Source organism: Dendrobates tinctorius, unplaced genomic scaffold (assembly GCF_039654945.1).
Source record: "Dendrobates tinctorius isolate UK_male_01 unplaced genomic scaffold, ASM3965494v1 ptg000183l, whole genome shotgun sequence".
Taxonomy (NCBI): domain Eukaryota; kingdom Metazoa; phylum Chordata; class Amphibia; order Anura; family Dendrobatidae; genus Dendrobates; species Dendrobates tinctorius.
Window position 1 is genome coordinate 5,345,627 of NW_027361850.1, and position 19,767 is coordinate 5,365,393.

General features: G+C 41.0%; 1 protein-coding gene across 3 annotated transcripts in view; it reads right to left on the bottom strand.

Annotated features, from left to right (window-relative positions):
• Window positions 1-19,767, bottom strand: part of SPOCD1 (SPOC domain containing 1) — a 171,670-nt gene that overhangs the window by 12,008 nt on the left and 139,895 nt on the right. For all 3 annotated transcript variants that reach the window (XM_073551942.1, XM_073551940.1, XM_073551941.1), the window contains 4 exons: window positions 16,129-16,252; window positions 14,413-14,551; window positions 14,160-14,298; window positions 12,351-12,440 (listed from right to left, as the gene is read on the bottom strand). In XM_073551942.1, coding sequence (XP_073408043.1) covers window positions 12,351-12,440; window positions 14,160-14,298; window positions 14,413-14,551; window positions 16,129-16,252 — 492 coding nt within the window. The remainder of the gene's footprint in view (window positions 1-12,350; window positions 12,441-14,159; window positions 14,299-14,412; window positions 14,552-16,128; window positions 16,253-19,767) is intronic.

Below are 19,767 nucleotides of genomic sequence, written 5' to 3' on the forward strand. Positions count from 1 at the left end.
GTCCCCCACAGCACCTCTTGTAATGTCCAATGTCCCCTACAGTCCCCCTGCTGGATGTTCCCCACAGACCCTTTTTTGATGTCCCCATGGCTCCTTTTGTGGCAAAATAATGTAAGAAAAAAAATAGCTTATATTCACTTAATCCAGGCTCCCCATCCAGCACAGTCTCCATCTCCTCTTCTTTCAGGTAAAGAACTGGATGTTGGATGGCCCAATGAAGTGACATCATTGCAAAGTCCAACGCCCCCTACGTGCATTGTCTCCAACAAGGCAAAGGCGAGAAATAGCCTTCATTCTGCTGGTGGTCTCGGTGGAGCAGGGAGTTGATAACATCTCCATTGCTCCTGTTCAGGGTGGCAGTCCCATTGCAGAATTATATTTGCTTCTGATAAATATGAATACAACAGGTTGCAGGGAGTGAGCAATGTACGGGGCACAGACAAACAGAGGGGTGAGCGGTGTTAGTGACTGACACTGCCCAACTCTGTGCCTGCGCCGTGGCTGACATTGTGCTGAATGCCCGTGGTCGGAGGTAGGTGCCAGCGGCTGCAGGAAGTCAGCAATGCCATTTCTTTTTTCAAAGTGCGTCCACCGTGGGGAAGCAAGAAATAGCACCCTAAGATGGGTGCCTATCCTACCAACGACTTTTCCCAACTTTGCTATTAAAGATGCAAGTGCTAGCACTTGTTCATGATAAACTGATGTGAATAAGCCCTAAACTGCCCAAATTATCATTAGATGTGTTTAAAATGAATGAGGCCAATTTCAAAATTGTAAAGCATAAACCCGTTCTATGGAAGCCTAGTTATAGTCACGAGACAAATGCTGGCTTTCATCTACTATCTCAGATTCTTCTAATTGGATTTATGGACTTTTAAAAAGCTATCAATATTCTCCTAAGGTAATTTGCTAGTTCTCCTACCTAAATGTTTTTCTTTGACATTTAACACATTAAAGCACAGCACACAGTCTTTGAGGATTATGACAGGAAAGTTTAAACAGAATACATAATAACATGCATTCTGAAAGGCATTGATTAATAGGAAAGTGCTAAAGTTCTCACTAATAGAATTATACTAACAATACATAACAAAAGTGCAGTACAAAGGCCACTAAATGCAAAATATTGCAGAAGAATAAGTGTGGTAGATAAGAGTTTATAGTGAGGAGCAAAAGGGTAACAATGTTTTGAATTTTTGACTTTCAGGCTCCATATCTCACCATCCACGACTGCTAACAACTTGAGACTACTATCATTTTATAAACAATCATCTTGGCTATCTCGTATATAAATTTGAGATTAGCAATGCAGATTCTTGTCATGTCCTGCATTGTTACTGTTTTTTTGTTTTTTTTTTGCCTGGTGGAAAAATCATTTTCCATTATTGCTCAGTGGATTATTAGGTTGATTCCGAAGTGAAAGGTCACCGGTTAGAATCAAGGAGTAGCCATAAAGATTCACAAAGAAAATAGAAACATTATCATAAAGCTCTACGATATCAGTCTCTCGGCCAAGAAAATTCCCAAGCTGCATCATGTGAGTGCCATGACTTTTTGGAAGAATATGAAATAAAGTCCGTCCATCCATTTAAAGGCCAAAAGTTGTACGTCCAGGAAAAATAACAGTCAACAAGCTGGCTCATCACAAGGTCTATCAGTTCTGGTGCGGCAAACATGGCAGTGGAGGTGACTCGCATGCTTCATAATAGTGAGATCAAGGATGTCCACGCATGCACACGTTACACATGTCTAGAATGGTAGTCCAAAAAAAAGGTGAAGAAGCCTCGACTTCAATATCGTCATAAGAAGAGTCAGCTCGAGTTTACAAAAAAAGTATGAACACGAGGAGACAAAAATCAATCAATCAAATCTCGGGGAGGACAATGTGCATTACCAGATTGCCTCAAATTGCTTACGGGGTATAGACATGTGATACACTGGAGTGTTGTATAAAACATCAACACTCTAATATTGCAGAAGTTCTGGCTTCTTCATTAACCCCATGTGAAGGAAAAGGCCCCAAAATGTCATAATTTCTAATGAGTGTATAGGGGTCCAGTTAGAAAATGATAAAGGGAAGTTTTGTGCCAAAAATTGCTGGGCGTACAAATTTGTTTGGGCCGCCATGAGGTTTACAGTTCAGTATCACTTAAGGGTGTGTGCAGACGCTGCGGAATCCGCTGCGGATTAATTCGCACGGATCTTGCAAAAACCGCAGATAAACCGCAGGTCAAAAGACCTGCGGATTATCTGCGGTTTTGCCTGCGGTTTGGTCCTGCGTATTCACCATCTCCACAATGGTGGAGATAGGAACCCGCTGCAGATTCCGCAGAAAGAATTGACATGTCACTTCTTTCTGCGGTTTCAAAACCGCAGCAAATCCGCGCGGATTTTTCCGCAACGTCTACACAGCGTTTTTTTTTTACCATTCATTTGAATGGTACTGTACACCGCAGCTAAAACTGCTGTGGGTCCGCAGCGGCCAAAACCGCTGCGGAAACGCAGCGGAATCCGCAGCGTGTGCACATACCCTAAGAGGAGGAAGAAGAAAAATACACGAAGGTGGAATCGTCTCCCTCACTGTCAGTGTCGGATGCAAGAAAGGGGTATGCCTCCTCCGCTGAATACAGTGATTAGGACGAGCGGGACATTTTTTCACGTATGCATTGTTTGTGTGTACCAAATTTTATTCAGGTGTGTGAGAGTGCTTGGTGTAAACTTTTTTTTTCTTGAGAAGATAAAAAAAAGAAAAGATTCTAGAAAGAAAAAGATAAAAGTGCCAGCAACTGACAATAAACATGACTCTTTTCAGTAAAAAATACTGTACTAGACACGGATTACTAAAGTATATTTTTACTGTCCCTAATCTAGTCCTATCATTTAATTAAAAAAAGTTATTCTTTTCCAACACAAAAAAAGCAACAACTAGATGCCGATCACTGATGTGCATCAGTGATCAGCGCTCCACGGCTGTAGGACACACGCACAGATGTGATTTTTTTCTGCACTGACACTAACTTTGACTCAATTCAGTAAAAAATACTATAGTACACACAGATTACTACGGTATATTTTTACTGTCCCTAATCTTCTCAACTAATCTACCGTATATACTCGAATATAAGCCGAGATTTTCAGCCCATTTTTTTGGGCTGAAAGTCCCCCTCTCGGCTTATATTCGAGTCATATACACCAGGGGGTCAGAGGGGGAGGGGGGGAGAGTGTGTCAGGTCATACTTACCCGTCCTGGCACAGTCTCTGCAGCCCCCAGCTTCTCCGCGATCTCCCTTCCTTCCTTCAGCGGTCACATGGTACCGCTCATTAAACTCATGAATATGCGCATATTCATGAGTTTAATGAGCAGTACCACGTGACTGCTGAAGGCAGGAAGGGAGATCGCGGAGAAGCTGGGGGCTGCAGAGACCGTGCCAGGACGGGTATGTATAGCGATACTCACCTGTCCGGGGTCCATTGCTGCTTGCTGCTGTCTGGCACGTCATCTGTCAGTGACATTCAGACAGCAGAGGGCACGGTGACGTGGTTAGTGCGCGCCATGCCCCCTGTAGTCTGAACGTCACTGACAGATGACGTGCCAGACAGCAGCAAGCAGCGATGGACCGGGGGACAGGTGAATATCTCAGGTGCCAGCAGTGACACCGGCACCTGGCCCCAGCGACGGAGAGGTATGTCATTTTTTTTATTTTTAAATGCAGCAGCGGCAGCACATGGGGGCAAAATGTATGGAGCATCTTATGGGGGCAGCATATAGGGGCATAATCTATGGAGCATCTTATGGGGGCCGCATAGGAGGGCAAAATCTATGGAGCATCTTATTGGGGCAGCATATTGGGGCATAATCTATGGAGCATCTTATGGGGGCAGCATATGGGGGCATAATCTATGGAGCATCTTATGGGGGCATAATCTATGGAGCATCTTATGGGGACAGTATATGGGGGCATAATCTATGGAGCATCTTATGGGGGCATAATCTATGGAACATCTTATGGGGCCATGACCTTTATGGAGCAGCATATGGGGCATATTATTCTATGGAGCATCTTATGGGGCCATTATTAACCTTTGTATTTTGTATAGAGCATCTTATGGGGCTATCATGAACTGTATGGAGCATTATGTGGGGCTCCTGATTCAATATAGATATTCAAAAACATTTAACCTACTGATTTCTCAATTAATTTTATTTTTATTGGTATCTATTTTTATTTTTAAAATTTACCAGTAGCTGCTACATTTTCCACCCTCGGCTTATACTCGAGTCAATAAGTTTTCCCTGTTTTCTGTGACAAAAATAGGGGGGTCGGCTTATACTCGAGTATATACGGTAAATTATTTTATTTTTTTTCTCTTTACTATCTGACACTTACTTTGACCTAATTCAGTAAAAAATATTGTAGTAGACCCCAATTAGTACCTTATATTTTTACTGTCCCTAATCTAGTCCTAGCAACTAGTCTAAATTATTTATTTTGATTCTTTTTTCTCACAAAACAAAAAAACGATTTACGTCAGTGATCAGCACTTGACGGCTGTAGGATGTATGCACAGATATGATGCAAAAAGGGATTAAAAAAAATAGCCAGGAAAGAAAAAAAGTCTTTGCAAAAAGCGAGCACAGATGCATATCAGTGAAGTGCATATGATCAGTGTCGGCTGAAAGACGCAAACACGGAATTGTGCAAAGGCTGGGATGGAGTAGACGGGGACAAAAAAGTCCTGGAAAACAGTGAGCATGAGTGCGGATCAGCGATTTGTGTGACTGATCAGTGATCGGCTGCTGCTGGATGCACAGACAGAGGTGGTGCAAAGGGGGGGGGGAGACGGGGACAAAAAATTCCTTGCATGAAAAAGAAAAGCCTGCCAAAAATCAAGTACTGATCAGTTATCTGCGGCAGAATGAAGAGGGGTGGAAAGGGGAAAGGGGGGCGAAAAGGGGATTGGGGTGGATTAGAAAAGATCAGGGATCAGGAACATCTTCTTTCTTCTTCAGCAGCAGCACCAGCAGATGTGATGGCACAGGCTTCAAAATGTCTGTGGCACAAGGCCTAGCACAGCACATATGACACAGTAACTGCCCTGTACACGACCGAAGCTAGAGTGAGGAAGTACAGGGTGGTCACTGCGGGGTCAGATCGCATCTGTGCCCCCTGATTGGTGCAATCAACGTCATCATCAGATCGCACCAATCAGAGCTGGCCCTGATGACGCCATGGTTGATAGGCTCCAGCCTATGATCGGTGCTCTTACAGCAGAATTAAACAGCCAATCACAGCGCTTGTAGTTGCAGGGGTGGGGGTGCATCGTCTATTTGCTAGATTAGTTCATGGACGAATTGTGCATAAGAACAATCTAATGCTCTGGCCGATCCTAATATTATGTGTTCGGCAGCCTCTAAGTAACTGGTGACAGAGGTTAAACTGCAAATAATAGAACGAAGAAAGCAAACAGCCTAGTAGTAATTTGAGATTGAATTTTTGTCTTGGGGAGTCTTTTTCTGCCAAAGGGGTGAGTAATTAGCAGCTTCCTATATATTCATACCTTTGTCGACATATATAGATGTGTTCTTTCTTACTTTATCTCTTGGCTTAGCATATCCTGAGATGAGTGGCACAAGATTACTAGCTTTGCAAAACATGATTTTGTGATAGCCTGTTGTGATATGACTTATTCTTAAGGGGTTGTCCAGGCCATTGATTTTGATTACCGATTCTTAAGATAAGTCATCAATATCAGGTCTCTGTTTAGTGGTCTAGACACGGAACAGAAGGAAGCCGAAACGCCACGGCTCTGTACACTTTAGATGGCATTCTTGGGTACTGCAGATCAGCTACCTTTGAAGTGAATGGTAGCTGATCTGCAGTTAAGGAGAACAGCACTAAACATTGCACAGAACTGTTGTATTCTAGCTCTGTACACTCTTACCTTCCTGCCGCCACCGAACCTGCAAACAGCTGATGGGTGGGGATGCCGGGTGTGGGACTCCCACCCATTTTATATTAATCACCTATCCTAAGGATGACTGCTTTAATATTGTGGCCTGTAAAGGGTTTTCCTAGTTTTTTTTTAGTTCTGAGTTATATCTGAGTTATGTCTACTGTTCTCCCAGGATCAGACTATATGCATCAAACATCCGGCTTTATGCATTTCTTTCACCTTGATGATTGCATGAATGTGTTTAGTGAAAAGTGCTAAGCAACAGATTTAAAAAAAGATATATTATTGAGTAGTTATAATATGATTATAATCATAATTATTAAAAGTTTTATTTGCATATGTTTGTGAAAAGTCTATGGGCAATGTCATGTATGTGAGGGGGACTAAAAGCCATTAAAATAAGTATAGTGAAATAAAATAGCTAAAAATTGTCCTGATAACAGTGTTGTGCTGAGACGTTGAATGAGTGCACTACAGAGATATAAATGATTTTTGGAAGAAAAGTCTGCATGGAGCTCAAATAAGGCAGAAGAAGCAGTTATACAGATGAGAAGAACTTAAAATTGAGAAATCCTTAAAATCAGGCACCTCTGTGGTAGGGGGTGTAAGACAATACAGGGGTTTCATGGAATATACTGCTTTTTATCTCTTATTATTTACAGGGAGCCATTGATTTGTCTATCACCAATACTTGCCGAAATACAACATGATTACCAGTCAGCTGTTGTTTAATAGTCTGTTTTCACAGGCCGACACTGCTTCAGTTGCATACTGAATGATCTGTAATATCATGTTAGTACGTATAGGCTGTTATTGTTCTAGGCAGAGAAAATCCTGCTTGCACCGGATGACGTGCTGCCGAGAACGATGATGTTTTGTGGTGCAACCCGTAAGAGCATTTCACCTGACAAAAGGAGCATTTTGCTCGTTCGTTGGGTGATTGGCAGCCTGCTTAAACAGCACGATTATCGGTCATATACTGCATATGTTGCAATGCAAAGGGACTTTAGGAGTGGGTCATTTGTAGCCGAAAGGTAAAAGTATTTGGATTATAGCAGATCTTCACTGTACAGTATTTATCAACTGACAGATTCTTCATAGCATGACTAGCCAATCAAATTACAAAATACAGGAGCCGGTAGTTAGAGTGAAATCTCCTTGACTACCACAGAATATCAGTTGTTTCATCTTGTCCTACGAAAAAGTATGTGGATTCCACATCAAAGTCCTGGGGTCACCTCAAATAAAAGTCAATAAAAAAACAGCAATCTACTAGGATTCTACAGTGATTTCTGGGAATTAAAGGGAATCTGTCAGCAGGTTTTTGCTATGTAATCTAAGAGCACGAAAATGTATGAGCAGAGACCCTGATTACAATAATATGTCACTTACTGGGCTGTATTTTGCCATTTCAATACAATCGCTTTATCAGCAGGAGATTAATTACAATAGGACAATTGGCCTTGTGTATCCTAGTCCAACCACACTGCGAGCCCTGATTAGCAGCTTTCTCTCACATCGTATACAGAAAGCAATGGGAAGCAGGGTGGCTCCTTGGTTAGCAGTATTGCTTTGTGGCACTGGGGTCCTGGGTCCAAATCCCACTAAGGACAACATCTGCAAGGAGTTTGTATGTTCTCCCCGTGTTGGCGTAGGTCTCCACCGGGTTTTACGGTTTCCTCCCACATTCCAAAGACATCCTGATAGAGGCACGGCGGAATATAATAACACTATATAAGCAAGCATAATAATTAAAAATAATTGAGTGGGTGGGTTAGACACAGCTCAGGATGTGAGCTCTGCAACAAAGAAAACTGTGATTTTATCAAAACTACTACATCCAGTAAACTGGAACTGGGGTCTCTGTCCCTTCCTTGTGCTGCTGACAGATTACATAACAAGAACCTGCTGACGGATTCCCTTTATAAACATAAAATGACAACCAACTACATGTTATTACAGAGCCATATCTGAGAAAAGCAAACGTATAAATGAATTCTAAATTGCTTTAATTCAACATATAAATAAAAAAAGAATCATCATTTTTATCAAAATTGTATTAGTCTAAAAGTATGTTTCCCAGAAAGATGTCAAAACAGCCTTGTCCTTAAAAGGTTAACCAACGCTCTTCCTTTCATCATGAACACAACCACTGGGGAAATAAAATCCCAACCGAGCTCCTGAAAGCATGTTGTAATGTTACAAAGGAAGTAATAGGCAATCATTAGCTAATGGATCTCTAAAGGGCACTGATTTACTTTATCAAAGGTAGAGGAAGTATGACACAAGCCATCATTTTCCTAACGTCTATTTAAGGGAAGCCGTAAAAAATTGAAAATTTCCTTTTATTGTACTCCACAGGTCAACTTGGAACTTCAACAAAGAATAGAGACACAGTTCACCTTGAAATGAGCAAACTATAAGTTTAAAATAACATTAAGGGTCAATTACAGGCATCCCAAGGGTGTGCCGTGCACCAATTACGGACCTACCCCAGATTCTAGAAATGTATTCACATGATGACTAATAGAGAGAGGACATCATTTATATCAGTGCACACATGTAGCTATGTCAGCAAGCGGAAATATCAAGATTTACCAAATCACAAGTCGAAATACAGTACAACTGATTTATTAAAGGGGGATTTCCAGTCATATGATAATGATGACCTATTGTTGAGATAAGTCATAGATATCAAATTGGTGGGGTTCCGACACCTAGCACCCCAAACTATCAGCTGTTATTAGCTCGGGTGGTGACAAATGATAAGTGGCTGCGGTTGGACAATGCAGATTAGTATGGCCACTGATTTAAAGTACTGATGACCTATTCTTGAGATAAGTCATATGTATCAAATTGGTGGGGTTCCTACACCTAGCACCCCAAACTATCAGCTGTTATTAGCTCTGGTGGTGACCAGATGAGGAGTGGCTGTGGCTGGACACTGCAGATTAGTATGGCCACTGATTTAAAGTACTGATGACCTATTCTTGAGATAAGTCATATGTATCAAATTGGTGGGGTTCCAAAACCTAGCACCCCAAACTATCAGCTGTTATTAGCTCTGGTGGTGACCAGATGAGGAGTGGCTGTGGCTGGACACTGCAGATTAGTATGGGCACTGATTTAAAGTACTGATGACCTATTCTTGAGATAAGTCATATGTATCAAATTGGTGGGGTTCTGAAACCTAGCACCCCAAACTATCAGCTGTTATTAGCTCTGGTGGTGACCAGATGAGGAGTGGCTGTGGCTGGACACTGCAGATTAGTATGGCCACTGATTTAAAGTACTGATGACCTATTCTTGAGATAAGTCATATGTATCAAATTGGTGGGGTTCCGACACCTAGCACCCCAAACTATCAGCTGTTATTAGCTCTGGTGGTGACCAGATGAGGAGTGGCTGTGGCTGGACACTGCAGATTAGTATGGCCACTGATTTAAAGTACTGATGACCTATTCTTGAGATAAGTCATATATATCATATTGGTGGGGTTCCAACACCTAGCATCCCAAACTATCAGCTGTTATTACCTCTGGTGGTGACCAGATGAGGAGTGGCCACGGCTGGACACTGCAGATTAGTATGGCCACTGATTTAAAGTACTTGGCAATGGGTCATTTATAATGGACTGAGACAAAATCAAAAACTGTTCTGTGGTCAGATGAATCAAAATTTGACATTCTGTATCGAAACCGTGAATGTTATGTACTGCGATCTCAAGAGCAGAGGGATCGTCCAGATTTTTAATCAGCACATCTCCATCTCAGATGGTATGAGGTTGCATTAGTGCTTATGGCATAGACAGCTTACACATCTTGAAATGTACTATCGACGCTGAGCACTATATAGAGCACCCATCACAACATCATGGCTTCTCAGAAGAAGAGTTTGGCTCAAGAGCTGGCCACCCGCAGTCCAGACCCTTCAGTAAAAGAAAAGATTTGGTGAATTATGAAATGAAAAATCCAGAAAAACTGACCCAGGAAATCCTACATCAGACAAGAAAGGGACAACATTCCTCTCCCAAAACGCCAGCAATCGGTCTCCTCACTTCTCAGACACTTGTAAAAAGAAGTAGGGAACTTGTCTGAGATGTGTTGCCGCCATAAATTTCTTAATGATGCCTTTTTTTCTCAAATGAAATAGAAAAATGTCTATCTTTTATCTTTCAATGTGTTCTATGATCTGTTGTGAATAAAATATGGCTATATTGCATTCTTATTTTCATTATTATTTTCATTTCTTATTTTCATTACATTTTACACAACTTTTCTGGAATTTAGGTAGGTTTCACTGATCAGAGAACATTTCCTACATTGCTAAAGAATGAAGAACGGGCATTTCTCCACTCTTGATGTTGTAGACGTTAAAGTAGTATGAGATGTCATTGCAAAGACGTGCTCACAGCCTTGTGTTTCTACAGCCATGTAATACTACAACGACACCTTACGCCTTACTTTTCACAGCAGGAGGTACGCTTTTCAGTATGTTAAACGCTTAATTTAAGTGGAAATGATCATTTATAGAAGATCATTTCTGTTTGTTTGCATAGCTATATCTAGTCTGCAAAAATATCTTAAGAATTTCACAAGCAGATAAAATTATCCTTTCAAGATCACACACGCAGCAAGTGCCTTGAGCAGTTAGCTATTGATAATCTACACCGGCAATGCTCGAAAGATCAGATAACTTTGTGATTTCAACATGAAGGCTGCGGGAGTACGCTATAAATGAGGCGTGGAAGGAAGATAAATATGAAATGTTTGTGCCAAGAAAGATAACAAAAAAATGAGAAACAACAAGTTTATAAATCAGCGTCTTCTTTTATCAGCAGGACACAAACCATAGGATTTCACCAGTACAAGTGTAACAATTACACGGATCTTATTAGGCGCCATTTACATCAGAGATCAGGCGGTATAATGAAAGCGGACATGATCTGAACGTTTCTTTGCCATGCTTTATTTTCTATTCTAAGCTTGCTCACACTTACAGCTTTAGGTTCATTTCATACACGGACCCATTCGTCAATTCTCCCATCAAAACAGCTGGCAACCTGGCAGAACCTTACTTACCGTGTTGTAAATCAATAGGGTCCGTCATCCATAGCTAGCGTCTGCCATGTAGAGGAGCGGGCAGGAGATTGTGGCTTCCGTTCTACACAGGAGCCCAACGTCAATATGGACATGGCCTTAGATCAATAATTTCATCATGCTTTTTCAGTCATTATTTTTCCTTGTTTTGCAGTGAAAATACCATTCAACTATTATGTTTACCTTTGATATTACTAGCTGCAACTGTCAGAAAAGTAGCAGTAAGCATCTGTGGATGCCAGGCCTTAGGCACATTAAAGGATTATTCCCATTTTATATATTTTGCAAAGTTTTACCACAGCTTTCAGATTGGTGGGAGCCCAACCTGTCAGATACAACCCAAGAACAATGAGGCCACTAAGCACCATCTCTTCATTGCTTTTCCCTACTGGAACTGCAACAAAGCCACATTTAAAGGGAATCAGTCAGCAAGTTTTTGCTACCTCATCTAAGAGTAGCCTGATGTAGGCAAAGAGAAGCTTAATCCAACGATGTATCACTTAGTTTACTGGGTGCAGACATTCAGACACAAATCTGAGTTTTTAGATGTAGCAAGACAGCAGAGCTGAGAAAGCTAATCCCGCCCACACCAGGTTCTGTATATATAATGCCAATAGACAGTGAGGTGCTCATCACAGGAGGGGGGCGTGTCAGACTAGCATGCACATGCTGCTATGATAAGCTCCTGGTGCTAAAACATTACAAGCAAACAAAACCATGGAGCTTGATAAGAGAGGCATTGCGAAATTTGTAATTTAACCTCTATAGTATGTTCTCTTCAGATTACATAGCGAAAACCTGCTGACACAATTCCCTTTAAGGAAAGGAAAAACCTTTAAGGGGTGAAAAATGGCAATCAAGATCAATGAAGGTCACAGAGGTTGGACTCCAACCTTCATAAAGTGTCTTACGTGGGAAAACCCCTTGAGATGCAACAAAAATAATCAGGATTTCATGCAGACTGATCAATGTCCTTCTTCTACTGTATATCTAGTGACTGATGAATGAACATGTAGTACGAAAATAATATATGTTACCCATGGACATCTCCCACTTTCTGGAATAGCGCTAGAGGCGCATTGCTGTATGATGCTTTTAATCCATGCATAAAATCAGTGATTTGACTGATCTTCAAACTGAAAGATCAAAAGACCATTATTTTTTACTAAAAATGAAAAGTGTGAATTGACACAAGCAGAAGTCCTGGTATTTGTCCCTTTTCTATATAATTCTACCATTGTTTCAGTGTTGGCATACATGTATCATTTTTTGTCCATGTAGTAAGCTGCTCATTACCTTGGTACTTGCAGGCCAGATGAGATCCACATATTCCCAGACTGATTCCTGACAGATGACGCCTTTAGTTGTGATCATCTTTGGTAATTTCTGTATAATATTAATAAAACACCTTATGAACCTGAACAATTTGACATTTCATATGACTCAACAGATTGAACCCATAAAATTGATGAGGAAACAAAATACATTACCAACTACTCAAAAATATCATTTTTTATCAAGTGCATCTACTCAGTTGAATGTTCCTGTGTTCTCCTTGAGAGAGCCATTACCAGACTTCTCTGGATGCAGCTTATCTCAATGAGAACAAAGGGATCAGCAGACATTACGGATCCTTATTGCCTCCATCATGATTTGACAAAAGAGAGTGGTGGCCTCATACACAGTAGACTGTTGGCTATGCTTGCCTATATTAATGGGTTCAGTCAAAGATAGTCAAATGTGCATGAGGGCCTTTAGATGGTTTTACCATTAATTGGATACTCTCAAAGTTTGGAAGTTATCCCATTATCATGGGATAGAAGATAACTTTCTGATCACTCTGGGTCCGATGGTTGGTGCTCCTTCCAATTCCGAGAACTCTAGGGAGCCCAATGTGAATAGCGCAGTGGTCAATCATGTGGCCAATTATTATTATGGGAGTACCAAAGACCAGACGAATTCAGAACTCAGCTATCTGTGGTGGTCCTATAGAGAATGAATGGAGCGGCAGTCTGAATGATCAATCACTGCTTCATTCAAACGAGGCTCTTCATAGCTCCGATTCATGGGATCCAGCAGTGGACAGGAAAATATCTCTAGTCCCAATGATAGGGAATAAGTTCCAAACTTGGGAATACTCCATTAAGTAAGTTACAGCACTTAGGAGGATGGCTATTCCTAGTGTACAGTTTTTCTGCAACACAGATTTAAATACACATATAACTCAGCAGATAATTAGCCTTTGTGCCACTAAGTCTATAGACACAAATCAATGTGTGCAACCAATAAAATATAGGCTGTCTACAGTAAATACGCTAGGAGTTTTTTCTGTAGATGTAAATGGAGATCAGTGATAATGTCCTATGCAGGCAATGCAAGGGCTACAACTAGGGAAATACCTTACTGAACGTACAGTTCAAAACATATTATATGAATGATCATTGAGCTGGGGGAAATAACATCGCATCTTCAGTGGAACAAGGAACAATGTTTAAATCAATGGCTGACTTTCTAAAGTAATAAAAAAAGTCGAAGAACCATTCAACAAGGAAGGACTCCCATGAGGAACAAGAAAATAAGTTGTGTCTATCAAGGGAGTCATAGGAACTTGTCCAAGTGACAGGTGACAAACCTTTCAGAAGTGGCGCTGCCTGTTATAACACACTTCGAAAAATCTGGGTGATAGATTTGTAATATGGTCTCTACTCCAGAGGGTGATCTATCTACTGATATAAAATAAAATTACAGCTGAGTTTATTATTGCTATTTAATGCTAGATGTATTTTATTTCTTTATGACAAATCGATGATTTTTAAAATCAAATGTACTATAGATAATTATTGTATTGTGAAAGTACAGTTTAAGTAAAGGTAATTGATGGTCTGCAGTAGCTCATATGACAACTGAGATGTAGGCAAAAGCAATTCGAGCAACGAGATAGCACAGACGGAAAAATTAAAAATAAAATTATCTGGAAAAATCCCAAAACATGGTAATAAAAAGAAGCGCTCAGCTGCTCTTTTATGTTACATCTGACCATTAGGTAGAGAACACGCGGCTGTAAGATTACAATGTTTCTTAATGTAATTGCGGAGTGGCGCTGACCTGACAAAGGTGGGCGCTATATCCCGAAACTTGCATGGCTCTCACTTTAAACGCCTTAATAGAAAACATCTCAATCAAGCCTTTCCATATCGCACTTTCAGATGAGGAGGCGTTCTCACTCTTACTGCCTAAGACATCACTTTAAAAAAAAAAGAAAGCAAAGATTGCGTGTGAGAAGGAAATATTATAATCTATACTTGATAGCAGATAGCTCAAAATTTAGGCTAGAGCCTAAAATTCCAAAATACTTTACTTTTCCATGCAATCAATGGTCTCTGCTGCCTCTGAGGATTGTAGCTTCTGTCCATAACTCTTTTCCTTGACATTTGTGATTGGTGATTTTGTTTTGGCCCAATGACCCATATTATTTATATCTGAAGGTTTGATTTTTCCTGTACAAGACAATAAGACATCACTAATAAACATGCATTTCATGCAATGAAAACCTCAAAAAATTACGTTAGTCAATGCAAAAAAAAACATCTAACTTATGCAAAAAGGAATAAATAAACTACTATATAAGCTGGCAATAAAAAAATAAACAACCATTGACAAAAAAACTGTTGGGGTTGTATTTAGATGCTTACCCAAAGAGTAAGCCTGGTCTCTCAGTTTGTTCATATGCTACCAGAATGGAGATCCTTATACAGTATTTTAGGGGTATCCTCAAGTTTTCTCTTGAGTAGTTTAGAGCAATGTACTCTCCTTAGTTTCCTCACTTGCTGGTAGAGTGGACATTTCCCCTTGAGTGACAGCTTTAGTGAATAGGAATAATGTAGCATTAGAAGAACTACAAAGCTCAGCACAAGTTCTGCTGTAATACATTCAGCTGTTAGTGTTTGTGGTTGAGTCCCCAGTGATGTCACTGCACTGACACATAGAATTAACCGGGAATTTGAACAAGAACAAAGCTCCCACACCAAGAGCATAGAGCTGAGAGCAAGGATTATGAAAATTGCTGGTGATTTAATACTGCATCTCTTCTGAAGATGAGAGGGAGGGAGAAGGAGGTGAATAGCTATCTGCAGCACATAAATCAATGGGCTGGAGAAAGGTGACTGGGATGTTAAGAGTTAAAAAGGTTGTCCACTACTTTAACATTGATGACTCTTCCTTAGGGGGTGCGATACGCGGAACCCCCGACGATCAGCTGTTCTTGGTGACCAAGGCATCTGGAAATACTCAGATATGGAGCTGCTCCATCTCCAACGCTGCTATGTATAGCAGAAATCATGATCTCCTATGCACACTTATCACAGGCTGGCTTTCGCAGGAAGATCATAATGAAAGGCAAAGGGGTCCTCAGGAGACCCCAGCTGTCATGACAAATTATTGGCGCCCCACAATGACGTCACAGGCTCGCTGATGGGAATGTGGAATGACATACGTCCAACCGATGCGTGTTAAATCCCGCACTCAGAGATTGACCTCTGGATTTAAAAGGTTAACAGCCAGAGGTGGAGCACCACCCCATCCATGGCTGTTAAAGGCACATGATGGAGGATTAACTCAGCTATCATTTGCCAGGAAAGATGTGGGATTGGCATGCGAGCTCGCATAAAAGGCAGGGACACGACATATGACTTAAATGTACATCACATGTCGTGAAGGGTTTAAGAACGCTGTCCTAAAAGCTTTGAGCAGGATATGGTTGCGTCCTGTAGGCCAGTGTTCCCCAGCTCCAGTCCTCAAGAGCCACCAACAGGTCATGTTTTCAGAATTTCCTTAGTATTTCACAGGTGCTGGAATTCCTGCCTGTGTAGGTGATGCAATTATCACCTGGGCAATACTAAGGAAATCCTAAAAACATGACCTGTTGTTGGCTTTTGAGGACCATAGTTGGGAAACACTGCTATAGGTTTTCCAATGCAATGCAGTCAAAAAATACAGCAGATTTATAACATAAAACATACTGAAAGGTTTGAATACTGTATGAACTCAGAGGTAAAGATTTTGAACTACATCTTACCCATGCAAATGAGGCAATTGCTGTCCAGAAGGTGAGTTTTATGGTGAGCTGTTGTATCTACGGTGATCTCACTTATGTTATTAATATCGGAACTCAATGAATCTTTGGATTTCCAAGGTGCATCCTATGGATGAAAGTTATATAAATGAGTGCATCATATTATTCAGTTTAAATATTTACGATTCTAAGAAGAATTTTATAACCTGTCCTCACCATACAACTCCGAACTAATATCAAGATACCTCCCTACATGTAATCACTATTCCACACACAATATCCTTCTCCGCTCTCCTCTCAAGTAAGTGCAGCATAATCTGCACTGTAATATGGCGTTTCTTCCCTTCTGAGCTTTGCACTGTGCCTCAAAAGTAGTTTTCGACAACATATGGGCTATCGGTGAAGTCAGGTGAAATTGTACAACAAATTTTCTCTTGTTACCCTTGTGAAAATATAAAATCTGGAACCAAAAAAGATTTTTGCAGGAAATATGTGATTTTTTTTATTTTCACGGCTTAACGTTATAAACTTCTGTGAAGCACCTGTGGGTTCAAGGTGCTCAATACATATCTAGATAAGTTCCCTGAGTGGTCTAGTTTCCAAAATGGTGTAATTTTTGGCGGGATTCCTCTGTTTAGGCACATTAGGGCTCTCCAAACGCGACATGGCATCCACTAATTATTACAGCAAATTTTACATTCAAAAAGTCAAATGGCGCTCCTTCTCTTCCAAGCTATGCTGTGTGCTCAAACAGTTGTTTTCCTCTACATATTGAGTATCTGTGCACTCCGGAGAAATTGCACAACAATTTGTATGGAGCAATTTCTCCTGTTACCCTTGCGAAAGTAAAAAAAAATGAGGTCTAAAGGAAAATTTTTGTGAAAGAAAAATAAATGTTTATTTTTTCCTTCCACACTTCAAAAAATCCTGTGAAGCACCTGAAGGGTTAATAAACTCCTTGAATGTTGTTTTGAGTACCATGAAGGGGGCAGTTTTTAGAATGGTGTCACTTTTTTGGGGTACTTTCTGTCATATAGGCCCCTCAAAGTCACTTCAAAAGTGAGGTGGTCCCTAAAACAATGGTTTGTAAATTTTGTTGTAAAACTGAGAAATCAACTTTTAACCCTTATAGCTAACAAAAAAAAATCATGCTTCAAAAATTGTGCTGATGTAAAGTAGACATGTGTGAAATATTATTTATTAACTACTTTGTGTGATATGACTCTCTGATTTAAGCACATAAAAAATTAAGTTTGAAAATTGCAAAATTCTTAAAACCTTCGCCAAATTTCCGTTTTTTTTCACAGATACACGCAAGTCATATCAAAGAAATGTTACCAGTATCATGAAGTACAATATGTCTTGAGAAAACAAACTCAGAATCACCAGGATCCATGGAAGCCTTCTAGAGATATAACCTCATAAATTGAAAACAGGCTTTGGGGTAAAGGGGTTAAACGCTCCTTGGTGATGATGTGAGTATATGTACTTAATCTTTACATGGATTTAATCTTCCTATAATAATAATAATAATAATAATAATAAATTTTATTTTTATAGCGCCGACATATTCCGCAGCACTTTACATTTCAGAGGGGATTTGTACAGACAATAGACATTACAGCATAACAATAATCACATACAGTAGATTATAACAAATACCAAGAGGAAAGAGGGCCCTGCTCGCAAGCTTACAGTCTATGAGGAAAGAGGGAGACACGAAAGGTGGGTGGTAACAGTTACCCTGATTGTATGGACCAGCCATAATGTTAGGTGTGTAACAGTACGGACACAGAGGGCTAATGGAGGCATAAAGCATGTGGGAACATGATGCGGGGAACCTGGTTATGGTAAAACTTTTGGCTCTGCCACACAGGGATAGATTAGGTTAATGTGTTGGGGTGGTAGGCCAGTCTGAATAAATGCGTTTTCAGGACACGCTTAAAATTGTGGGGATTGGGGACTAATCGTATTGACCTGGGAAGTGCATTCCAAAGAATTGGTGCGGCACGTGTAAAGTCTTGGAGACGGGAGTGGGAGGTTCTGACTATTGAGGATGCTAATCTCAGGTCATCAGCAGAACGGAGGGCGCGGGTAGGGTGGTATACTGAAACAAGGGAGGAGATGTAGGGTGGTGCTGAGCCATGGAGGGCTTTGTGAGTGAGGGTAATAAGTTTATACTGAATTCTGGAGTGGATGGGTAGCCAGTGTAATGACTGGCACAAGGTAGAGGCATCAGTGTAACGATTGGTGAGGAATATGATCCTGGCTGCAGCATTCAAGACAGATTGGAGGGGGGAGAGTTTGGTAAGAGGGAGACCGATTAGAAGAGAGTTACAATAGTCGAGACGAGAATGAATAAGAGAAACAGTAAGAGTTTTTGCAGTGTCAAAGGTAAGAAAAGGTCGAATTCTAGAAATGTTTTTGAGGTGCAGATGACAAGAGCGAGCTAGTGATCGAATGTGGGGGGCACATATATTCCTATGTATTTAGCCTCTATATGTACTTTACCTTTGTATGTTAAAATATACAAAAGTGTACGCAATCATACTATTCCTTTAATTTAGTACTTTGAAATAAAATTGCATTATATCGCAAGTAGTAGCCTTCTTTAAAGCTGTATCCGAACCTTAGACTTAAAGGGAATCTGTCACCCCATTTTAGCCCTATCAGCTGCCAGCACCGCCATCAGGGGCTTATCTACAGCATTCTGTAATGCTGTAGATAAGCCCCCAATGTAACCTGAAAGATAAGAAAAACAAGTTAAATTATACTCACCCCGGCGTCCGGTCCGGTCCGATGGGTGTTTCGGTCTGGTCTTGGCCTTCCCATCTTCAAACGATGACGTCCTCCTCCTTACTTCTGCCGCGGCTCCTGCGCAGGCGTACTTTCTCTGCCCTGTTGAGGGCAGAGTAAAGTACCGCAGTGCGCAGGTGCCGGACCTCTCTGACCTTTCCCGATGCCTGCGCACTGCAGTACTTTACTCTGCCCTCAACAGGGCAGAGAAAGTACGCCTGCGCAGGAGCCGCAGCAGAAGTAAGGAGGAGGACGTCATCGCTAGAAGATGGGAGGACCCGGACCGCGACACTCTCCGCACCCGCCCCCCCCCCCCCCCGGTGAGTATAATCTAACTTGATATCTTTCAGGTTACATCGGGGGCATATTTACAGCATTACAGAGTGCTGTAGATAAGCACCTGATGGCGGTGCCGGCAGCTGATAGGGATAAAATGGGGTGACAGATTCCTTTTAAAACTTGGCAATACACCTTGCCACTCACTCAAATGTGCGTACGCATGTATTGTTCCCTTGTCACTCACTCAAATGCGCTTTTTGCATAGGCTTCCTCCTGTTGGAGGGAGTGGCGAGGGAACCATACTCACTCTCCATGCCATCTGAAAAGAATTTTTGCATCCTGTAGATATGTTCAACCACTACTCAGCAGTTTCACTATAATTTAAGCCAAAAACGGGCAAGGAATATAAATGAAATGTACACCAGCTCGTAGCTGAATAGATTTCAGGTTGAGAGAACCTCTTACTAAATGTAGACAAAAGTCCAAAAAGTCCCAAGACAGCAAAATAGTGCATGCTGAGATTTTCTGAACACAGACTCATGAGCAGTGCAGGAAAAATTTCACATG